Below are 22,606 nucleotides of genomic sequence, written 5' to 3' on the forward strand. Positions count from 1 at the left end.
CTTCACCTCTGTTCCTGCCCAGGAAAGGACAGTCACAAGGGTTGAAACACAATTAAATTGGCATCTCTAAAGTGTTCATTCTGTCCCTGAGGTCACACAGGCTCAGGGTTGCCTGGTTCAACCCCTGCAGGGCCACTGTGCAGTGGATTATCACCACAGATGGAGACTCCACCACCTCCCTGGGCAACCCGTGCCCCACCTGGGTCCCCTCCCAGCTGCACAGAGACAGAGGAAGGCAGAGATACCCTGCTGCCAGTCAAGCCTGAGTCTAAAGACTGCAGATAATGAACAAACTCCAGCAAAAAACTTCAGTGCAGTGTGCTCCAGTGCCCAGCTATACCTCTGCCAATAAGTGTGGGCTGCCTGGAATGCCAGCAGAAAAGACTGATGTGCCTGCAGCTGTCATCCTTGCACACACTACTTGGCCTTGGGGTCTCTGTTAAAGACACATGAGGAAGATGCGAGGGAAGAACAAGAAGAATGCAGAGAAAAGCAGCTGGAACCAATCCTTTTCCCCTAATAACACAGTTACACCAGCCTCATTTGTTTTGTTACTTTATTGAAAGTGGCAGATCCCTTTCAATGTTTTTGAAAACGAAACCCATTGTTGCTTTGAATATTGGACAAAGGGTGTGGGGATTGTTTCCTTTAAAAAGTTTACTCGTTACACGGCAGAGCATGCGAGTAACGACACAGGTACCTCATCAACAGGGTTTGCTACTGCTGTGAACAGCAACTTTAAAAGCAGCAGGGGCCCTTGTGCTGGCCTACAGCCTCTGCCTTCACCCTCTCCATGCATCTTGTCTATACATGAACTTCTCCTCCTGAGGGAAAAGTGGGCTTTTTCTGTTCCTCCTAACTGCAAGCTCTGAGCTGGCTCTCACCACAGAACACTGCTCTGCATCAGAGAGCCAACAGCAGCACCTCTTCTCTACTGTACAAGTTCATAGTGTTGCTGAGCCTGCATTTATCCATCAGGATAAGTAAAGCATAGTGAAACACCATACACCAGGATCACGGAACCTATGGTCCCCCCTGAACTACTTGCAGCCCAGCACTTAAAATCTGCAGGTCTGAATTTAAGTACCAAAAATCAAGCCTTGTTTCTAACCAAGTGGCCTGTCATTAAAAAAAGTGCTGAACAGCTGTGTGGAAACCACTGCAACAGCTCCAGCCTTTGTTCTCAGTGGCTCTGGGGTGAGCCATATCATCCACATACAAACAGCCAGACAGAAAGATCTGGATAACTGAGTTCTTGCTGACTTCATGGGAATCTCTTTTCAGTTAGAGAGCAGCTCTCTAAGCAACCAGCTATCAGGGGTTATTTTCCTAAATCTTGTTTTTCTAGACCTTTAAAATGTAGTTTTAAGATCTGTGTGCTTACCTGAATTAAAGATTTGCTTTATAAACTAGCATGATACAGAAAACCAAGCTCCTGGGGACAGCTCTTCTGGAATACCTTAAACAGCCAACACAGCAGAAGATGCTTTACTTTCTCTGCTACCAAACAGCACCCCAGCTTGTTAACTGGAGCAGAGCCCTGGCTGCAGCAACTCTGCATCCCAGGCTGAAAGAGGAGCCAGAAAGGGAAGGTTGAGAAGGAGAGGGGGGCCTAGAGCACCTTTTGGAAATCCCCAGCCCTACCACACTGCTGTGAGCCAGCCAGTTTTTGTCTTCCTGTAGAGCACAGGTTCTTGCATCAAAAACTGCTATGTAGTGTCCCTCTGCCTTGTGAGCCAAAGCCCTGCTGATGTCTGCAGCTCTTGTGTTCCCCCCACTCCCCTTTTTAACCCTTCTGCCCCATGTGGGCCTGCACAGCTCAGACCAGCACTGCCCAGCCTGCCTGTGGAACTGCTTCAGCTGCCAGGAGCGCCAAGGACAGGAACTCCACCAGCTCCCACAGCAAACACACACGCTTTGCCTTCTGCTCCCTGGAGACCCAAGGCAAGTTCTGCTGTTGCTTGAAGTAGATGAACTAAGGCCTAACACAAAATGATATCCCAGAGCCAAAAAAAGAACAATCAGCAAAACCCATCCACCTATGGAATGACAGGCTGGGAAAGAGCAACTGTGTATCAGCTCAGTTGCTGCAGCACTGGAAAGCGTTGTTACTTGTGTGTGAAGGGCTTGAAGTGATCCTCCAGAACATCTGGAGAGCTGGTCTCACTCTCCCAGAGGCCCTACATGCCTGGAGAGCTTCCCAACATCCCTGAACTCACACATGACTGCTCACAAACACTTCTTTAGGAAGGGCAGGAGACTAAACCCATCAGACTTGCCTGTGAAACATATATCAATGGAAGAGAATCTCCCTTTTTCCAGCAGCCAGGCATTTACCAGAAACAAGCTGCGAATCAAACCAAGCCAAAATGGACACATCCATTGTAGGAAAACAATTAAAAACTGCATTGATTACATTGTAAAAACAATTAGACCACCCATCTCGGGTTCTGCAAAAGGTCTAAATTGTACTTGCATTGCAAACGCCACCCTGGGTTATCATGGAAACACGGCTAACATGAAGGCTCTGAAATGTCCTGGGGTCCATCACAATGTCACATCCAACGGCAGATGGTGGTCTGGATTAGAGATGTAGTTCTTATGAAGCTGGAAAAAATCCTTCCCCCCTGACAACAACAGCAGGGAATGTGAGTGTCAGCGGGCAGAGGTCAGGTGGTTCCGACTGTGTGAAAACCTGCAAGGAAGAATTAACAAGGCAGAACTGGTCAGCACCGGCTGTTTGAAGCTCTCACTTGGAATGGTTTGACACCTCTTCAGGCTTTCAAGATTCAGTTTTGACCTAATAAGTTTTCAGCGCTAGTGTTTTATGGTAAGAAAGCAACCACATCTTTGAGGTTTTGCAAGCCCCCCCTCCTCCCAAACCAAGTACCTTGTGCTTCTGCCCTGTCCAGCAGTGTAATTTCTAGGCTGACAGAAATGAATGATGCTGAAACAACTACCTGTCTGCAGTCACCCACACATATCCTCCTGCTCAGTCAGAGGCTCAGGTTTTACAGGTATCACAGGACACCTTCTGTGACCTCTATGGGTCAGCCAGAAGAATGAGTTTTTTCCTCCTGGCGTTACGTGATTATTAGGTGAGGGTTCTACTCAGTCCCACACATATTTGCTTGGAAACTCCAATGACATAGAAAGAGAATCCCTCTAGGGTGGCCATTATATTTGGTCCTTAATATCTACAGCTCTTTTTTCCTTTACAGCAGAATGTAGAGGCCAACCAGGGGGTCAGATCCAGACTCAGGGTTTAGGAAAGGTGGGTCCTGCATGACCACAGTCTGATCTCCTGTGACCAGGTGACCCGATTAGTGACAGAGGGGAAGGCTCTGCATGTGGTCCACTATCTCAGACAGCATTCTCCTGGAGAGGCTGCAGCCCATGGCTTGGACAGGTACACACTTTGCTGGCTTAAAAACTGGCTGGATTGGCTGAGTCCAGAGAATGGTGGGGAATGAAGTTACATCCAGCTGGGACCAATCACTATTAGGGTTCCCCAGGGCTCAGTTTTGGGACTAGTCCAGTTTAATGTCTCTATCCATTATCTGTACAAGGAGATTGAGGCCCCTCTTAAGCACATTCACAGGTGACACCAAGTTGGGTGGGCATGAAGGCTCTGCAGAGGCACCTGGACAGGCTGGCCCAAGACAAATGGTGTGAGGTTCACCAAGGCAAAGTGCCAGGTCCTGCACTGCAGTCACAACAATCCCCTGCAGTGCTACAGGTTTGGGGCACAGCAGCTGGAAAGCTGCCTGGTAGGAAAGGACTTTGGGATGCTGCTCAACAGCAGCTGAATATGAGCTGGCATGTGTGCAGGTGGTCTAGAAGGCCAGCCATTGGCCTTGTGGCAGCAGCAGTGTGGCAGCAGGACCAGGGCAGTGACCACCCCCTGTGCTGGGCACTGGTGAGGCCTCACCTTGAGTGCTGTGTCCAGTTCTAGGCCCTCATGACAAGAAGAACATTGAGGAAGTAGAGCGTGTCCAGAGAAGGGAACAGAGCTGGAGCACCAGGAGAGGCTGAGGGAGCTGGGAAAGGGGCTCAGCCTGGAGAAAAGGAGGCTCTGGGGGGACCTTCTGGCTCTGCACAACTCCCTGACAGGAGAGGGCAGCTGGGATGGGGGTCAGGCTCTGCGCCCAGGGAATAGGGACAGGACAAAAGGGAATGACCTCAAGCTGGACCAGTGGAGGTTGAGGCTGGTAATCAGGAAGAATTTCTTCACAGAAAGGGTTGTCAAGTATTGGAATTTGCTGTCCAGGACATGGTAGAATCACCAGCCCTTGAGACATTCAAGAACAGCTGGATATTGCACTCAGTGCTCTGGTCTAATTGACACAGTGGTGATCAGTCAAAGGCTGGATTCAATCTTGGACATGTTTTCCAATCTTAATGATTCTGTTCTCTTCAATAGGTACTTGAGTTAAAGGCACAGACTTTAACCCACCAGAAAGAAATGCTTAGAAAGCCTAAGTTCAAGGGTGTAAAGATTGTATAGTTTGGGTTGTGTTTATAGGGGCAGCCAGAGCACAGAACAGCTTCTCTTGGTGTGGTACAACACTTCCAGCCTGCTAACCAGGGAGGAGCCAAATGTTAAGCTTCTCTCTCGGTAAGGAATGGGTGAGATATAGGATAGGCCTGCTGTGAAAGGGAGAAAAGCCAAATTCTTGTTAAATAAAGCCTGATAAATCTGTGACCAGGTTAGCTGTGTTGGTACCTGCAAAACATGGATATGACTGGACTTGGTGCCAGCAGTGGAGCCAAGTTTGACCCAGCAAAGAACTGAATTCTACCAGACTACATTCCTTCACGGTTTAATTAATAATTCTTGTCAGGAAAAGTACACTTTTGTGTATATCTCAAGGTGGGCAAGCAGTGACTAGTTGCACAGTGCTTTAAAGCACATTCCTTGCAATTAAACAGATATTTAGTAACAGAAACTTTCTATCCCAGAAGCGATCCCAATGAGATTTTGCATACTCCTTGCTGCCTGGGTAATGGGACCAGAAGGACATCATATGTGTATAGATGTATGTGCAAAATTAAGGTGAACAGCAACATCTTTCTGTGCCCTACAACATACATCTACACTACAGAAACCTCCCCAGTGTAAGGAAAGACTACTGAGGCAAAAGAACTGTTTCCATTAAATGAAAGCAATTAAAAGAAGTGTCATAGGAACTCATATATCATCAATATCCACTGTTGTCTCTCTTGACTGCTCGGCCCTGACCTTTGCACAGCGGTGGAGCACAAGAGACACATGGTTCAGTGCCGGCTCTGCCCCAGCTCACACTCAGGACACTCACTCACCTTTGGACCCGCTCCACCATGTGTGCTATCAGTTTATCAGAGATGCCTGGGCAGGACTCCTCGGCCAAGCTAAAGGCATTCTCCAGCTCCTCCATGGCTCCCACATTGCCTCCAGTCTGCTTGTGCTTATCTTTGAGCTGCAACCCAGAAACAAGGCATTAGGTCCTCATTTTGTTGCACAAAGCACTGGTCAATAAATGCAGCACTGACATTAAAGCCCTTTCCCTCTTATTATGACTCCACCAGGGTGTAGGAGGACACACACATTCCACTTAAATAAAGAGCTCATTTGTAGGTCAGGAAAGTTGAAGTCCAATGTCTGGGGTTCAAATTTGCCTTCAGGTACTAATGGCAATTGAAGCCCTTACCTATCGGATGTACTCTAAAACTAAACATAATAAGAAATGGACCCACAGCCCTGAAAACTCATCAGTAGTAACAGCACAAAGAACTCCAGGTGTGTCTGAAGCAGTACAATCACCTTTGCTGCTAATGACAGCCCAGCACCCAGACACACACAAGCTCACAGGCAGGTTGGGCAGAATATATCCAATGCCAGGAGTTAGTCACCACCACTTTTAATAACCACAAAAAAAGACTTGGGTTGCTTCTAGTGACTGGGAAAGCAGACAACTGCCACACCAGGGATCCTGAGCCTCTTGGCCTCCAACACTCCTCTCTAAGAGAGCTTCACCCAGGGGGGCAGGGGAAGAAAGCCCACACACCAAGACCTGCACACACAGCACCTGCCTCAGTTTGCATCTCTCATGGCCAGTGTGCTCTGACTTGGCCTCTACTTGCACATGTTTCCAGCTGGAAATAAAGTTGAAATAGCTACAGCTCTGTTGAGAAGGAATGCCTGACAGGTGCTGAGCCTGAAAGAGTCCCTTGTTGGAAATCTTACATTTCCACCCCCCGCAGCAGTTCCTCCCACAAGCTGCTGATATGACAGCCCCTTCCCCATCACACAAGGAGCTGAACAATCAAGCATCCTGTTGAACAAGCAACATCTGCCAGCTTACCACTGTCCAGTTCAATTAAGCTCTCATTAGGCCCTGCTGATTAAAGGGCTTTACATTATCCCCAATTGTAGGATCAGCCCTTCCTGTTGTTGGAGCTTACCTTTTCTTGGAAAGCAGAACAATGTGAACGCTAATCCCCAGATGCAGTCATTCCTGTGCACTAAGTCCCCTGGTGGGAACAGACAGTTCCCAGCCAAAAAGGGCCACTGTCTCCTCAGTGGGGCACCCTTTCCCTACCACAAAGCTGTGAGAACAATCCATGCACAACTCTGCTCAGTCAGAAGTGGCACAGTCATGGAGGGCAACTCAGTTACACATTAAGGATACAGATTTCTTAGGCCAAAAATAGTTGTGATGCTAAAGCCAATGATTTGATGTGTACCTACCAAAGGCTGCTTCACCTCAGAATAAGCACAGGGTCTGTCCTGAAGGTAAGATGTCAGTTTATCATCAGCCTTTGATGCCAAGCCCCTGACCTCCAGCTTGCCCAGCAGCCTGTGATGGGAGCAATGTGTGCTGGGCTGCCTCTTCCCACTGCAGAAGAGCTCCCTGGAGGCTTGCAGGAATTAGAACACTGCACTGAGCTCAACCTTACCAAGCCTAAATGTCATTTTACCTCCCTGCTCCACCATGTTTCCAGATTTGCAGCTGTCCACACTTGCTAATGACTCCTCATGGGCCATTTTCAATAACACACATGCAGGGATGGTAGATGAAAGATTACAAAGTCAGACTTCCATTCACAAAGCCCAGCTTCAGCTCCTTTAGAGAAAGAGGGGATCAAGCCTAGCTGGTTTAAGATGCAGTCATACAATAGTGAGGAGGACAAAGTTTTCAGTACTACTTTTCTACCAATAGCAAAGAATAATACATGCAATCAGCAGCAAAGCAGATTTCCAACCTGGAGAAGTCTTTCAAGTCCCCTCTACTGCACATAAAAGTCAGGTTATTTCAGACACTGCCCAGAACCCTACCTGCTCCCAATTTCATTCAGTGAGATCTGCAGAGCCAGCAAATGTCTAATCAAAGGAAAGGGGGATCAAGAAGCTGGGGCAATGGAGTCAAACTAGCAGAAATGAAATGTCTGAGAAGCCACTTCCTCCCTGGAATTGGTGCAGTAAGATGAGTAAGGAAAAGCACAAAAATGCATTTATAGTCACAGCCCTGAGCACTTTGCCCCAGGAAGCTCCCAAACTGAACGGAGACCCAGGCATCAGTGATTGTGCTGCACAAACAAACTGTATCACAAACCAATGTGGTTTTAATGCGGTTTCATCTCATAGCTCTGGGCCTACAAGAGCCAGGTCACTGGCCTCATGCTCCAACCTCAGAAAGTCAAGCCCTGTGGAGCACAGAAGAGGCCAGTTGGATAAATTCTCAATTTCCAAAGCGGAGTGGTCTCAAGAGCCTGCTTGTCAGCATGACCTCTGCTTCCTGCCATGCAGCAAACCCTCTTTCCACAAACTCCACATAGCAGTAGACCTGAGAAAAGAGACTTAAGCCTGGAAACTGTCCCTGGAATAGCACAGCTCCCTGTTGGGCCATGCCATCAGGATCCAGAAGAATAACTCCTCAGGACCACAGAAAGGGTGTCTGTCACCAGCATCGCAAGAACAGAACCCTGACATGCAGCATCTAATTGATTTCTTCTAAAGCATAACCTCCTTTCCTACCCTTCTGCTGGAAAGAGCAACCAGAGCTCATAGCCAGCAGCCCCCTTATGATTATCCTCCTCTTCTCTGACATCACCACCCAGCTGGAAAGGTGAGCTGTCACCTCTCTGCTGATACAGACACCATCCTACTGTTAATGGCAGCTCTTACTTCAACACCACATCCCCATCCAGAACACAAGTCAGGGGAACTAAATGTGTTTCTAAACACATTTTCTCTGCCTGACTTCCAGAAGCTAGGTGGCAGGGAATATCTCAGTCTTGGCATTCTACCAATAGCAGTCTGTACAGACCAAGAAATGGCCTAGTAACCAGCAAAAGCAATTCCTACCCTAACCCACCTACCTTCCCCTCAGCGACTCTGCTGTGGACATGCACAATGACAGGTCAGCTCAAGCACCTATCTGCTCTAACAGGAGCTGCACTTCAGCCACAGACATCAGAGTCTGGAGCTGGCATCAACAAGCCTAAGATACAGGTAAGATACTTCTCTATCAGATCCTCACCAGAACACAGAATACCAGAAGGATAATACCAGAATACCAGCCTTTCTTCCAACCACAAATGTTTTCAGGAGGACACACCAGGGACACGCTTACTTTCCCCATATATGGTCTAGCCTTCTGAACTGGTACAAATGCTTCAGAGTCCCTTAACCCTACTAGACACCTCACCACACCTCCCTTCTCCAAATCCTTCACATTTATTTATCTGTGTCAGGTATCTCTCTTCATCTCCAGTCAGCAGAGACACCAAGAAGGTTCTACTCACCTCCCCAAAAACTGGGTGAACAAGTGTGGAGAGACACTGTGACCGTGGTTGCCGCTTGATGGGCTCAGTAGGCTGGAAAACAAGGAAAGAAGTTACAAGCACAGGCACAAGCTTCCAGGGCACATGAAGCCTTTGGTGAATTCACAGCACCTCCATGGCAATCCCATCACCAGATCTTGGGTAAAACCACGAGTCACAGTACCCTGATCACGTGGAAGAGGCAGCTCTGGAGCACCAGCCCTTGGTGCCAGACTGAAGTAAATTTCAGACAGAAGATGAGTGTCTGGTGGCTTCCCCAAGACACCCAAAGCTCACATTAGTTCAGTCCACTTCAGAAAGACCAGACAGCACACAGACCTTCTGGGAACCATGAAGAGCCATTCCTTTGTGCAGCTTGCTCAAGGAATTGGGGCGAATGGTTGGTGGGAATGTCCAGATTGGACCCTGGTCTCCATCCTCTGCATCTCCATCACTGCAAATGAAAAGTGGAAAGTCAAGACAAAGCCCCAGCTCCATACACTGGGGGTTTGCCCATACTTTCCCAGAATCACAAGTTCTCCCCACCTGACTGCCATATTGCTGCAGGCCTTCAGGCTTTTCCCTATTCCAGAAAAAGTTCTGAACAGAAACCACTCTAGTCTCTACAGCGCATATACAGCATCAAAGAGATCTGAGCTAAGTACTAATCACGTTTCCAAATCCCCACATTCACCTCTCTGATCCAGCCAGCTTAAAGAAGTTTCTAGTGCTAGTTAAATTTAGGAGAATTTCAAGACAACCCAAGTTCACAATGTGAAGGGCCAGTCTTAGATGTTATAAGCCAATCTCCCTGAGTCCTTGGTCACTCGAGTTGCTGCCACTACAGGTGAAGAGCAGCTCTGTGACACTATTCTGGCCATGAAGTGCCCTTTCCACACCCAAGGCCCATAACTTGACTGTCCTGCATGGCAGTGCAAAGATTTACCCCTAAGTACACATACACACCAACACAGCCTGAAGCTCTTGTAGTTAATGAAAGATGCATAAAATACAGGCAACAAGAGCCCTGTTCTACTGGTTACACACAGACGAAATGTTTTGTGTCAGTACTCTGATTCCTTACACTCAGCAAAGAGGCTCCCACATGTTAAGACTAGAACAGAGAACTGAGTCCCACTGAACAGGAGGTAACAGCTTGGCTCTTCAGGCAGCACTAGCTTGCACAAATGAAAGCTCAAAGGTAAGACCTCAGGTGGGGAAAGGACGTGAGCTGTTTGCAGTAGGTTACCCTGGGGCAAGCAGGGGCAGCAGGGGCATCCCTCCACGTAAAACACGTACGTACATATCGGAATCACCAGAACTGGAATCTTCTCCATGGCCCTCCGACTTCCAGCGTTTGAATCGATCGATCAGCTCCATTAGGAATGAGGTTTTCTTGGTGTAGCGTGTGATGAACTTGTGCTTTAGCAATTCTTTAGCTGTCGGCCTCTGGAGCAGATAAGGAAAAGCACGTCACATCCAACCATCTCACACATGCAACTCACTGACTTCAACTGGAATCACAGAATATCCTGAGCTGGAAGGGATGCACAAATCCAACTCCTGACCCTGCATAGGACAGCCCCCAAAAATCCTACCAATCCCCAACAAAGTGCCTGAGAATGTTATCCAAATACTCCTTGAACTCTTGGCAGCCTCGGGACCATGACCACTGCCCTTAGGAACTTGTTCCAGTGCCTGACCACCCTCTGGGGGAAAAGCCTTTTCCTAATACCCAACCTAAACTTCCCCTGACACAGCTTCATGCCATTCCCTTAGGTTCCATTGCTGGTCATCAGAGAAAAGTGATCAGTGCTCGCCCCTCCACATCCCCTCATGAGGAAGTCCTGCCAGGCTCACGTGTCCATCCTGTAAGCTCGGCAGTTCTCTCTCTCCAGGATTCTGGAACTTTCCTATTGAAGGAATTTTTGACCTCTGCTGACTTTTACCCAAATTCACAGGTAGGCAGCAATACTCACAAATCTAGGATCCTTATTGAGGCAGGCTTCCACAAACTCCTTGAAGGGCTTGCTGTGGTGACCCTCAAGTGTTGGAGGGTTGTTTTTGGGGATCAAGAAGAGAACCCTCATAGGATGCAAGTCAGAATTTGGAGGTTCTCCCTTTGCTAGTTCAATGGCTGTAATCCCAAGGGACCAGATGTCTGCCTGGAAAAGAGAAGAACACAGAACAGCAAGGAGCAATTCTACAGCATGAAACCACAGTTTTAGGACAGCTAATCACATAAATCAAATGAGGCATTTCATGTCTGATACACAAACTTCTCCAGCAGACTCTGCATCGTAACAGAAAAGAGTAATTCCTGCAGTAACAGCACCTCCAATCCCTGTTTCTGTCCTAGCACCACCTCATGTACAGCAGCCCCAAGCAGCAATCCTCCTGCTCCCAGCTTACCTTGAAGTCATAAGCAGACTGTTTGATGACCTCTGGAGCCATCCAGAATGGAGTCCCCACAAAGGTGTTTCTCTTGATTTGGGTGTCTGTCAACTGTCCAGCCACCCCAAAGTCAGCCAGTTTCACATCTCCTTGTTCTGAGAGCAGCACGTTGGCAGCTGTACACACAGATAAGCAATTAAATCTGCTGGCCTCTGAATCACCTCCAACCCACACAGAACTGAATACTGAGAAGAGCCCTCCTGTGGCACTCTCCTTAAACCCAGAGATAACTCTCAGCCTGGATTTCCAGCTTCAGACTCATTCTCATGCTTTGAGCTCCACTGGGTAACAGGGAGCAAGCTCATGCACTTTGCTGGATCAGAAGGGAAACATCACTAAGGAAGCAGGAAATAGATGGGAATGGCCACACCATCGATTAGATGTGATTCCTGTCCACATAAAGAAGAAAGGGCAACACAGTCTCTAATACCCTTGATTTTTTTTTCCCAGGGTAGCATTCAGCACAGGTCAAATAGCAGCTCCTTCTAAAGAGCTCAAGTTCCACTCTTGGACTAGTTCCCACTTACTCCTAAGACTGTAACTTTGTGCAAGTTTGGGAATGGAGGTTTTCCACAGGACTGTTCATTCTGAGACCCTACCAAACAGCTTTCAGCATTTCCCCACCACTGGCAGCCAACACCCCTACACATCTTGCAATGCTAGAATTGTACAGTCTTACATACACAATGAAATCTTTTCACCCAATCTTCATGAGGTTTCTGGTAGCCCTGCCTGCTCACACCCCCTCCAGCAGTGGGTACTGAGCACCTGACACCGGCCCAGCTCCACAACACTGTCCTCCCATCCTCCTGCAGTACTTTGATGCTCTGGGCTTGCTGGGACATTGCTCTTTGAGAGGCAGATGCCAGCTCTCTCTACACTACACACGTGGCCAGTGACTATAAAAAACACCGATAGGATAAGCTGACAGAAGCTGCCCTAATTTTCTAGGGCTGCGAACCCTGCATGAGGACAGCTCACTTCTGCTGAGCTACAACCACAATAACCAGCACACACACCCTTGGAGTCCAGCATCAAAGCAATGTTCAGACACAAGTCAGCTAATATCTGAGCATGCCTTTCATTGACTCCTTTGCTTTAGCTCCCTGACTGTCCAAACTCCAAGTGCCAGAGGAGAGCTACAAATCCTGACTGTTACTCTAAACCATAAAGATATGAAAAGCATGAATTGTGATACAGTGACAAGCATCAGATTCAGGAAACAGCAACCCAACTAGAAAAGCAGCACTGAGAAACAGTCTTTGAAACCTTGCAGATTACAGTGAATATAATATCTCTGAGTATTTTGTTACTAACATCCCTTACAAGAAAGGGAGCTGAGCTCTCCAGTCTTACCTTTGATGTCTCTGTGGATCTTCCTCTCTGAATGTAAATAATCCAAACCCTTTAGGATTTCTCTCAGGATAGTAGCTATGTAAGTCTCCTCCAGCGGTCCTGGCTTCAGCTGATAAAAGGCAGAAAGATGACTTAAAAGAGGGTGACTGATGCCTTGGATTTTCCAGGCTCTCAGCTGGTTACTTGGAAGCCTTGGCCAAGCAGGTCATACTCAGCAGGAAGCACCTTCTTGCACACCTCATGCATGTGCTACAAGCAGAATGCTAGCGTTTGCAGCTGGCAGCATTCAATGGAAAAACTTTGGGCAATTTTCTGCTAGTCTATCAGTCTGTTAAAGGCTTCCCAAACCAACAGAAGTTTATCTCTCCCTCTGGCCTGGAAATACATTGGCCAAGAGAACATTTTAACAGTTTTTCTTGTTCAGGTCTCTCTGCTGGCATGCAAGTACTAAATTTCAGCCTCTGAGAAAGCAATACTCAGGCTGTGGAGTAGTGCATCAAAGCTCTTCTCCCTTCCATCAGTTCTCCTCTAATGAAGTCCTGTCTTCTCAGTGCAGTAGCTGAGGTTCTGACACTCAGATAACTTCTGCTGATGACAGCCCCCCACTACACCTTCCTCCAAGTCACTGCAAGCTCAGTGATGTTTTCCCTACATCATTAGTTACCTCTCTGGAAAAACGGACCTTATTGTCCTAAAGAGAAGGGAAAAATGCTGTGACAGAATACAGTGCAGCAGACCTTTGCCTGTGGGTAGATTCTGCATTTGTATTCTCTCAAAATCTGGGGTAACTTAATCATAGACCGTGTCTTTACTGAGCTATGCGAGCACTGAGCAATACCATGACTGATGAGGTGCAGTCCAGATTTGCAATGCTCAAAAACAACTGCCTGTGCTCACTTTTCAGTTCACTGGCTCTTTCCATCACAGAGCCAGCACAGCATGCTGGAAAACAGTGCTGGGACAGCTGAGCTCCATGAAAACATTCCCTCTGTCCTGGGATAAGCATAACCAACATGTCTGTCCTCCTTACCCCTCAGGCACAGGGCTGCCAAAATGATGGGGTGTGCCAAGTGAGTGTCTGGCTTATGGGCATTTCACAGACCAAGTCTTCAGCCAGTATTTTTCATAGTCCAGAACTTTCCACTTACCAAATCCAGGGCTGAACCTCCTCCCAGGTACTCCATGATTATCCACAGCTTAGTGCCCTGCAAGCAAAAGCACAAATCAAGAGCAAAGATAGTAATAAAAGCAGAAAGAAAAGTGAAACACTCATGAGGCAGCAAGACACAAGAGTACTCCCGTACACAATCCAAGAGATGCTGCACACTGCAGCTCTCAAAGGCTTAAGGAAGGAGCCCCAAGCTCCCTCTTTTCTGCTGACACAGCAATTACAGAGGTGGACCTGCCTCCAGCACATTTCTAACTCTCAGTCTGCACTTTTACCTGGACAAGTGCCCCTACAGGCACCAGGCTTCCCAGCCCACAGGTAAGCTTATTCCCAGGTTGGACCCCTTTAACATCTCTCCAACAGCTCATCCAGCCTAAGTCCTTCTTGGCAATGGCAGGGGAGCACTGCAGCCTTTGATCTCATTAGAAGGGCTGCCAGCTTGTAGAGTACAATTGGCAAGACACTCTTACTCCTCAGAGAAGAGAGTCCATGCTGAGGTTCACAGGGTCCCAACAGAAGATAAGCAGTAGGTCTATGAAACTACAGCAGAAGGCTGAGAAAATGCATTACGGCCTTTGAAAAATAAGGGAGGAATATTCAGGATCCAAAGAGCTCAGGCATTGTTTGCTGCAGTCCCACTGCTACATTCATCTCCAGCAGCCAGCATGCATAGGCCACTTCTGCTCAACACTACTTCCATTAGGGATTCCTAAACCTGTTCTCAGTGGAAGCAGTATTAACACTCCTCCATAGACTCAGTTCATATTCTTTTCATCACTTCTGATGAAGTAGTTTCAACTTCCTCTTTTTTTTCAGAGGCATAAATCCCTCAGTGGTACTGCCTTAAGACTGTGCTATTCTAGAAAAGTACTCCATCAACTTCCCTTCCAGAATTGTCAGACCAGGGAAAGTTCAGTCTTCAACAAATAATTTGCTCTCCAATGAAGTGCCCTTTCTTGGTACCACAAAGTATAGGGCACCTCATTTCCATGTGCTGAGCAAGTGCCTTAAAGCCCAGTCTGCTATTAAGTGCACATCAATGCAGTGGGCAGAGACACCACTGTTCCTGCTGCCATGTGCCACCATCCACATTGATGAGCCCTCCCCATTCCCAAACTACTGGCAAGGTACCACCATGGTTTGTCCTACCTTCAAATAGGAGCCATAGTACCGGGTAATGTAGGGACTATCACACTGGCTGAGCACTGTGATCTCCTGCTGAATGTCCTCAATCTCATCCTCAGCCTCCTCCAGATCAATGATCTTGATAGCAACCACTTCCTTGGTGCGGTTGTCGATCCCTTTATACACTTCACCGAATGATCCTTTGCCGATCCGCTCCAGCTTGGTGAACAGCTCCTCAGGATCCACCCTGGAGTGCTAAACCATGAAGCAGAGATGGGAAAATTCCATTAAGTTCCTGGGCTGCAGAGCACCACACATACCCAAACAGCTCATTTTCATATCTGTGCAACTAGTACATTGATAAATTCACCTGAAACTCATGTATCCTAACCAGTCTTAGAAACTTAGCACAGAATATATTCAAGATTAGAACTAAAGAAACCTTTTCCACAGGCTTTCCAACCCCGCAGACCACAGCGGGGGAAGAAAAGGAGGGAAACCCAGCATGAGAAGGTCAGCAAATATTGCTATGGAAAGTGTCATCTCCATGTGGGACAGGGCTGCTCAACTGCAGGCACCAACTGGTGCCAAAGCAGCTCCATGAGCAAGCATCTGTTCACACTTCAATACAGACCAGCAAGGGGTACCAAAACCAGCTTTCTCTTGGAGATCTGCATGAGAAAATGGGCACAAGAAAGAGGCCATAAAAATGTTTCCCTAGTTAGTCTTCCTGCAGTCAAATACTGAAATGATTAGAAAGACCTGCACCCTTTCCTACTTGTCTGGAGGGTGAAATATTACAGTTATATGAATTCACATTTACTGTCCTCTCTGCTGCAGCCTGATTTCCAAGCAGCACCCAGCCCAGCTCTCCTCAGACATTTGCAGATGGAGCCTCACATCTTTTGGAAGGTCAGCAGCAAGGAGGAGGCAGGAGAGCAGAAAGGACACTTCCATCTACCTGACCTGCTTTTCTGTACCAGCCTCTTCTCTGGCTGACAGACCCAGATGCAAACAGCATCTCCTTCATTAGATAAGCACATCAACTAGGCAATTATTAACAGAGAAATACTGACTTTTTAACAGCAGCTGCACAGTTAATTTTTTATTAAGGTGAGTATGGGTAAGAAAGGGAATAAATCACAGTCACTTTCTTATGCTACTTAATTCAGTCCACCTGCAACCAGGAGGTCCTTCATGCTACTAAAATGCTCTTCATAATTAGTTTTCCTGCTTTTTCTTTTTTTTTTTTTTTAATAGTTTGAAAAAAAATAAAACCCTGGAAAATATGACCTGACCTTAGGAAGCAGCCAAGCCATTAGAAGGAATTTTCCACATCCAGAACTTCTCAGTCTCACCTCCAACACATCGCCCAGTGAGAGTGTTCTCTCACAAGGGTCTTGAGTTGGCAGATTTTATCAGAGAACATGGAAGCTGCATTTTTCCATCTCACACCAGGTTCTAGCAGCAGGCCATCGTTGAGCAGCCTAAGGTGTTGCTTAATGATTAAACCAGCCTGTCATCACAGGTTGTTTGCCTTCTGAGCATTGCTCTAAGCCAGGCCCAGGTGAGCTTTACAGGCAGCTCACCCAACAGGATTTCCACACAAACTCCAGTCCAAGATACAGAAGGATAACCAAATATCCTTTTACATCCATAGCAACATCCAAACAGGCTGTACTTTGAACAAATGCACTGAAACAGACTAGAAGGGATATTCATAGATAAAAAGAACTGGAGATACATAGCAGAGACTGGAGAGAGGGAGGTGGGGGGAAGAGGATTTGAGCTTGAGAAATGTTAGGGGACAACATGAGAATGACGACTGCAGGCAGGGAGAACAGTCTGACTAGTCCAGGCTCACTACAGACCAGGAGCAGTTTCCACCTCTTGACTAACTTGGAAGAAGGAGCAAGAAAGTGACCCAGACATTACAGTGACCTACTGCACCCTAAAAACGCCTATCAACATATCAGCCACTCCCATACATCAGAGAGAAGGGAGAGAAGGAGGATCATCTCTTAGAAGCACCTGCTCAGCTCAGGAAAGAAACACTACCCAGATGAATACTGCAGGGAAGCAAACCTTCAAGAAAACATTCCTCCCCTCCCATTTAACTTTTCCATGAGGTAAGAAACAGCAAGGTGGAAGTAACTGCTCCCCCTTCAGCTTGGTATGGCACATAAGAGAATCAGGACTGATTTCTCTAGCTCAAGACATCAAACATAAAGGCACCAGCTGTGGCAGGCAGCTTTTGAGCCAACCATCACTTTATGTGGCAGGCTCTGTAATCATGGACAGCTTCTGTAAACAAGCTTCCAGACTTGGATGTTGGTTTATCCTGTTTTCAGTAGAACAAAGAAGTTCAGGTAGGTGCGGTGAAGGAGACAAAGCTTCCTGACAAGCAGACAGAAATTTTGCCTGAGGGGCTTAGGAAAACAATGTAACTGATGGGCAGATGAGACAGGCCCACCCCCATTAGGGTGGAAACATTAGGACACTTCGTTTGTAGGTACTGGATTTACCTTCCCAGTCCTGACCTGGAAATGCTTTAGAGCTTGCAGGTGACAGAGCAAGAGTCTGACTCTATGGAGGGCCTGAGGACAAATATCCCTTGAGGCAATGGCCAAAACGGCAGAAATCAGACCCAGCAACAGAAAGAACCCAGGGAGCCAGCACAAGGCCAAAGGGTACAGAGTCATTCCAGCCACAGTTACAGTCTCTGGACACTGCTGGAGGAACATAGTTTGCTGATTAATTTCTTCCCTTTCTGTAAACAGAGAGGAGGAAACAAGCCCATCCCCAATTCAAGCAGGTCAATATCTGCTCAAGAGAACACCTTGTGAACTACTATTGTGAACACCACAGAAGAAATTGCCAGGTGGCATTTTCAGGAACTCTGAATTTCCACAACAAACTAAGATGACCTGTGTACAGAACATGGTTCTAAAGCCCTTGTACATTAAAAAAAAAAATCCATTTTGAAACACCATATGGTGACCTGTGCTGACAAACAAAAATGTTCAGATCTGTGGGCATAAAAGCCTCAGCACTTATCAGAGAGCAGTACAAATGCAGTTCCACCAAGAATGGAGAACTATGGAAGTGCACTGCTCTGCCAGGAGAGAGAAGGATGCACTCCATGAGCCTGACTCTCCCCTTCCCCAACACACCTGTACTTGCAAATCAACACGGTGAGAGGGGTAACAAGCACCATCCCTCGCACTCCTAAATACGAATTATCTCAGTACCAGTCATCTTGCTAGAAAACCACCCTGGCTGGAAATCCATCTTCTGAAACTGCACTGCTACAAACACCTTGAAAACTTCATTAGTAGGAAGCAACAGAATCCAGATGAAATGCTTTATACCTGCTTAAATGAGCACAGATAACCCAAAGCAGCTTATTAGGACCTGTCACCTTTGCAACTGCTCACCAGCTTGGGTTCCTCCCATTTTCCTTTCCCGTTCACAGAACCCATCAGAGCTGAAAAATGGAGCTCCAGGTCAGCAGCGGCTGCTCCTTGTTCTACTACTGCATGTAAAGCCATTAGGGGGTGGTCACTACCTTGTAACTTTTTGCTTGACTGAATGCTTGTTACACAGCAGTTCTGATGCAAAAAGCACTGAGAGCAGTCAGTCAGGCACTGGAGATGGCTCAGGCAGGCCTGGGCAGGCTTTGGAAGGAGAGCACACAATGCACTGTCTCAGCTGTAAGTGCCGGAAGGGAATAAGTATGAGAAGGATGATGACAATTTCCTACTAATGTGCTTCACTTCTGCCCTCCGGGATCCAATCTCACAGCACAGGAAAGAAGGATGCTCTGTCCTGACAGGTGTGGGAGTGTTTGCCATCCTGACTGATGATACCATGTTTCAAAATGGACCAATTCACTGCAGCCATCAGCAATTAGGAATCACAGTGCGTTATGAGACAAGCCTGACAGTAATACCAGCTGCTTCATGGGGAAAGAATGGTTTTGGCAGCTCTGCCACCTCCAGCTGTGGAGACATGATATCCACAGTCTTTGAGAAGATGTGCATAAGTACCAGAGAAGAAGGGTAAGTATCTGCTCTCATTTCGAAACTACTGCCTGGAAAGATAAGCTGCATATTGGGAACAGAAGCAAACACCACTTGAACTAGCTGAAGATCTTCTCTCTGGGCTGTGTCCAGCTGGATCTTACTCTCAAAATATTCAAGAGCAAGAATCATGCCTGAATTTGTTGCATAAAACACTGAGGGGTACTTAAACCCTTTTGGAAATGAGAAGTCCTTAATGTGGGGCAGGCTGGAATTGGAATCACTGCTCTATATGGGAGAGGTCTATGGGAGAACATTGCCAAGGCCACCATACTTTATGACCTGAATCTGACACAGAATATGTTCAAAAGGTTTATGTGGAACTACAGCTACATTTAATGTTATTTCTGACTGGAGCACTCTCCAACCAAACAAACATAATTTTACTTCTGCCAAACACAGTGGAAGAAGGAAGTTGGTTTTAATAGAACTCTTCTGCTCTTCTCTTTCCCTCATTGCCTCCTCTGCTCCCCAGCTTCCCACCCAGCATGCTGAACACTCACCTCTGGGCTACCAACAGTCTCTTTGGTGAAACCAGCTTTGTATCTGGAACCATCTGAAAGCTTCCCTGTCTATATGAAATCTGTGCACAGCTCTCTGCAACTGCCAAAACCTGGGATAGTTTTGAATTTCTAGAGTACAGAAAATAAGGAAGTTTGTGTTCAACACTTTGAAACACACGTATCTGTCAGACTCCCAGCTCTCTTCACAGACAGTATTCTTTTGCTTCAGGAGGTGAAGCATTACCTAGCCAAGATAACCTAAATGGCTTCTCCAAGGTCACATAAGGAAGAGCAAATCTAGAAACAGAGCTCAGATCAGACCTTTAAACACAGTAACTAACACAAATACATCACCTGGCAGATAGAGCCTCAGACCAAGACCAAAGCCCTGCAGCGCTGTATGTTCACAGCACAAGGGAGCCAAGGAAAGAGAAGAGACAGCCAGCTGAGGCGGGGAAATGGAAGCACAGAGGCAGAGCAGCCTGGGCAGTGGCCTAAGGTAACTCTGCTTATCAGTACCAGAACTGAGAATTAAAAACAAGTCAAGCTTCTGACATCCCAATGCAATTCTTAGTCTCTTGATTTTCACATCACCTCCCACTACTCCCTAAATCCCAGTGAAGAAAACTTCAGGTCAGTTCCTACTTCTCTCCCAGCAAGCCTCAGTTACACAGATGATGAGGTTCCACCAAGGATTCCTGGAAAGACTGGAGGAATGGACAACACAGATTGGTTTCCTATTCCAAGACCAGACAGAGAGTCAAGGGATGACAGGGTTTGAGAATGCCTAACATTTCCATAACAAATTCAGAGCTGAAACCACTAGAATGCTGATAAGCTTCATGAGGGAATGCTGTGTACAAAAAAAGCTTCAGAGCAACCTCCTCTGCAGCTACAGAACTCAGCTTTCAGCCCCAAGCAGACAGCATCCTTCCCTTTCTCTCCCTGTACAGTGACTCAGCCAGGCATTATATGTACATTTAATTCCATATACACTTTGGGGAAACAGTTGATGTGAAAGACAGCATGCAACTAATGTGCATGGCAAATCAATTTTAAATCAGTAAAGGTTCAAAGAAAACATTAGCTCAAACCACTAAAGCTTTTAGTAATTCTACACCTAGGAGAAGAACAGAATAATGCCCCAAAACTCACAAAACAAAGGTTTAAGAAGACCTATGTTCAGTATTGACATCTGCCAATAATCAAACACACCACACAACCGAATTCAGAGGGAAGAAGATGCAAGCCAATATTATTAAAGCGGTTTAGCTTTTAGTCACAAATCCTGGCATCACCTTTCCACTCTCCTCTTATGAAAATGTCATCACAACAGCAGCATTTAAATGCATCCATGAAGGCTGAGATCTCTTGGAAGAGTTATGACCCGGTATCAAATATCACTGCCTATTATGCAGCAAGGTTACAAGAACCATTTTTCTGAGATTAATGCCATGAACACTTTAGGAACATGTGTCTGGCAGAGCCAGTATACACAGTTTTTCTGTTCCCATTTTTAGATTTTCCCTTCCAAAAATACTCAAAAAGACAACGACTCCTGACTCCCTAAAAAGAACAGTTAATCCTAGAGAAAGGATCCACAGTGGGTGAAGAATTCACTTTCTGTATGGCTGGCAACACAACACTATCAGCCCAACATCAGGCACAGAGGGAGACATAGGTCAGTCAGCTAACAGGAGTAAGCTGAGACCTGTGCAAGAGAGATAAAGAGTGGCAAAAAGTGATTTTCTGGTTATTTGTTTGAAATCCTTGTATCAAGAACAAACACCATTATGCAAACCCTTGAAGAGAGTTTTAAAACAAATTTTTAATCACCACTTACCTGGCTAGCAAATTCTCTCAGGTGAGCCATGCCTATAGGATGGGTTTTTTTGCAGAATCAGGGAGGATTAGGATGTTGCAGCACAGCAGGAAAGTGATTTCTCCACTGGTCAACTGTGATAAGCAAGAACACATAGCTCTCAAGTGAGGTTCTTGGAAGCTGGTTCATTCCCCTGAAGATGGCCTTGATCTTAAGTGCTCCTTGAACCTGCCAACACATTCTAAGCATGCTAGGCCCTCCTTGCACAGCGCATTTCTCAATTCTTTAAAGAAATGCCTTCCAGCTGTGTCAAGGAACTTCATTCCAATGTTATACACTGACCAAGTCCCAGGCTCCATTTTCCCTACCATCACCTCAGCATGCTCCCCGGTATTATAGCTAACCCCACAGTTCTATTGCCTCACCACCACTCCCAGCATCTTCCCCAGCACAGCCCACAGCATCGTCCTCAGACACTCCTTTTCTCCTGCTCCTCCTCAGCAATCCTCTCTCTGAGAGCACTCCTCCGCTCCCCCTGTCCCCGGTACAGCCACTGGCAAAGCTCAGATGCTCAGCACACACCTTTCTCTCCAGGGAACCCCAGCCCTGCACCACCCCGGCCGCTCCCTCTCCGGTGCTCCCCAGTTCTGTTCTCCTCAGCGGCCCTTCCCTCCACCCCAGCAACAGCTGAGCCCCAACCCAGCCCGGCCCCCTCGGCCCAGCCCTCCCCAGGGCCCCCGTCCCCAGCATCCCTCGTCATGGTGCGGCCCCACAGCTGCCCTCTACTCCCATTCCCGTCACGGACACCTAGTCCCACCTCACACCTCAGAGCTGTCGCCCCTCCCGCCCTCCCCTCGCCATCATGGGCAACTCAGCGCGCCCCCCCCCCCCCCGCCCCGCCCGGCACCCTCAGAGTCCCTCCGTGGCGCATCGCCGCCCCGCCCGGTTCACGCAGGCTCGCCCGGCCCTGAGAGCCACCGCACCTACGGGCAGCGCTGCGCCGCCGTCCGGAGCGCCATACCGGGCCCTGGCGCACGGAGCCGCCGCCGCTCCGGGCTGCCCCGGGACACCAGGCGAGGCGCAGGGGGAGCGCCGGGCCGGGCGCAACAACAAGGCGCGGCGGTGGGGGAGGCCGCACCGCCGGGAACGCTGGGAGATGTAGTTTTCACGATGCGCCACCCGGCAGTGGAACCTAGTTCCTGGACTGCAATACCCAGAATGCTGCGCGCGCAGAGGCGGGGCGGAGCCGTAGGGCGGGGCGGGAGCGCGGGGGCGGCTGGGGCGGGGAGTC

The 22,606-nt window shown here is 47.6% G+C and overlaps 1 protein-coding gene across 2 annotated transcripts; it reads right to left on the minus strand.

Annotated features, from left to right (window-relative positions):
* Positions 1-541: 541 nt before the first annotated feature.
* Positions 542-22,459, minus strand: STK25 (serine/threonine kinase 25). 2 transcript variants are annotated; one of them, XM_058844126.1, is made up of 12 exons: positions 22,303-22,459; positions 21,337-21,449; positions 14,933-15,163; positions 13,764-13,820; positions 12,616-12,724; positions 11,218-11,375; positions 10,785-10,970; positions 10,109-10,254; positions 9,145-9,259; positions 8,788-8,859; positions 5,323-5,459; positions 542-2,695 (listed from the first exon to the last, which is right to left on the minus strand). In XM_058844126.1, exons 2-12 carry the CDS (start codon positions 21,364-21,366, stop codon positions 2,656-2,658), a joined length of 1,281 nt encoding a protein of 426 aa, XP_058700109.1. In that variant the 5' UTR covers positions 21,367-21,449; positions 22,303-22,459; the 3' UTR covers positions 542-2,655. The 2 variants fall into 2 exon arrangements, with proteins under 2 accessions (XP_058700109.1, XP_058700108.1); XM_058844125.1 differs by having other exon boundaries at positions 22,299-22,457.
* Between the last annotated feature and the right edge of the window lie 147 nt (positions 22,460-22,606).

Source organism: Poecile atricapillus, chromosome 8 (genome assembly GCF_030490865.1).
Source record: "Poecile atricapillus isolate bPoeAtr1 chromosome 8, bPoeAtr1.hap1, whole genome shotgun sequence".
Lineage (NCBI taxonomy): Eukaryota > Metazoa > Chordata > Aves > Passeriformes > Paridae > Poecile > Poecile atricapillus.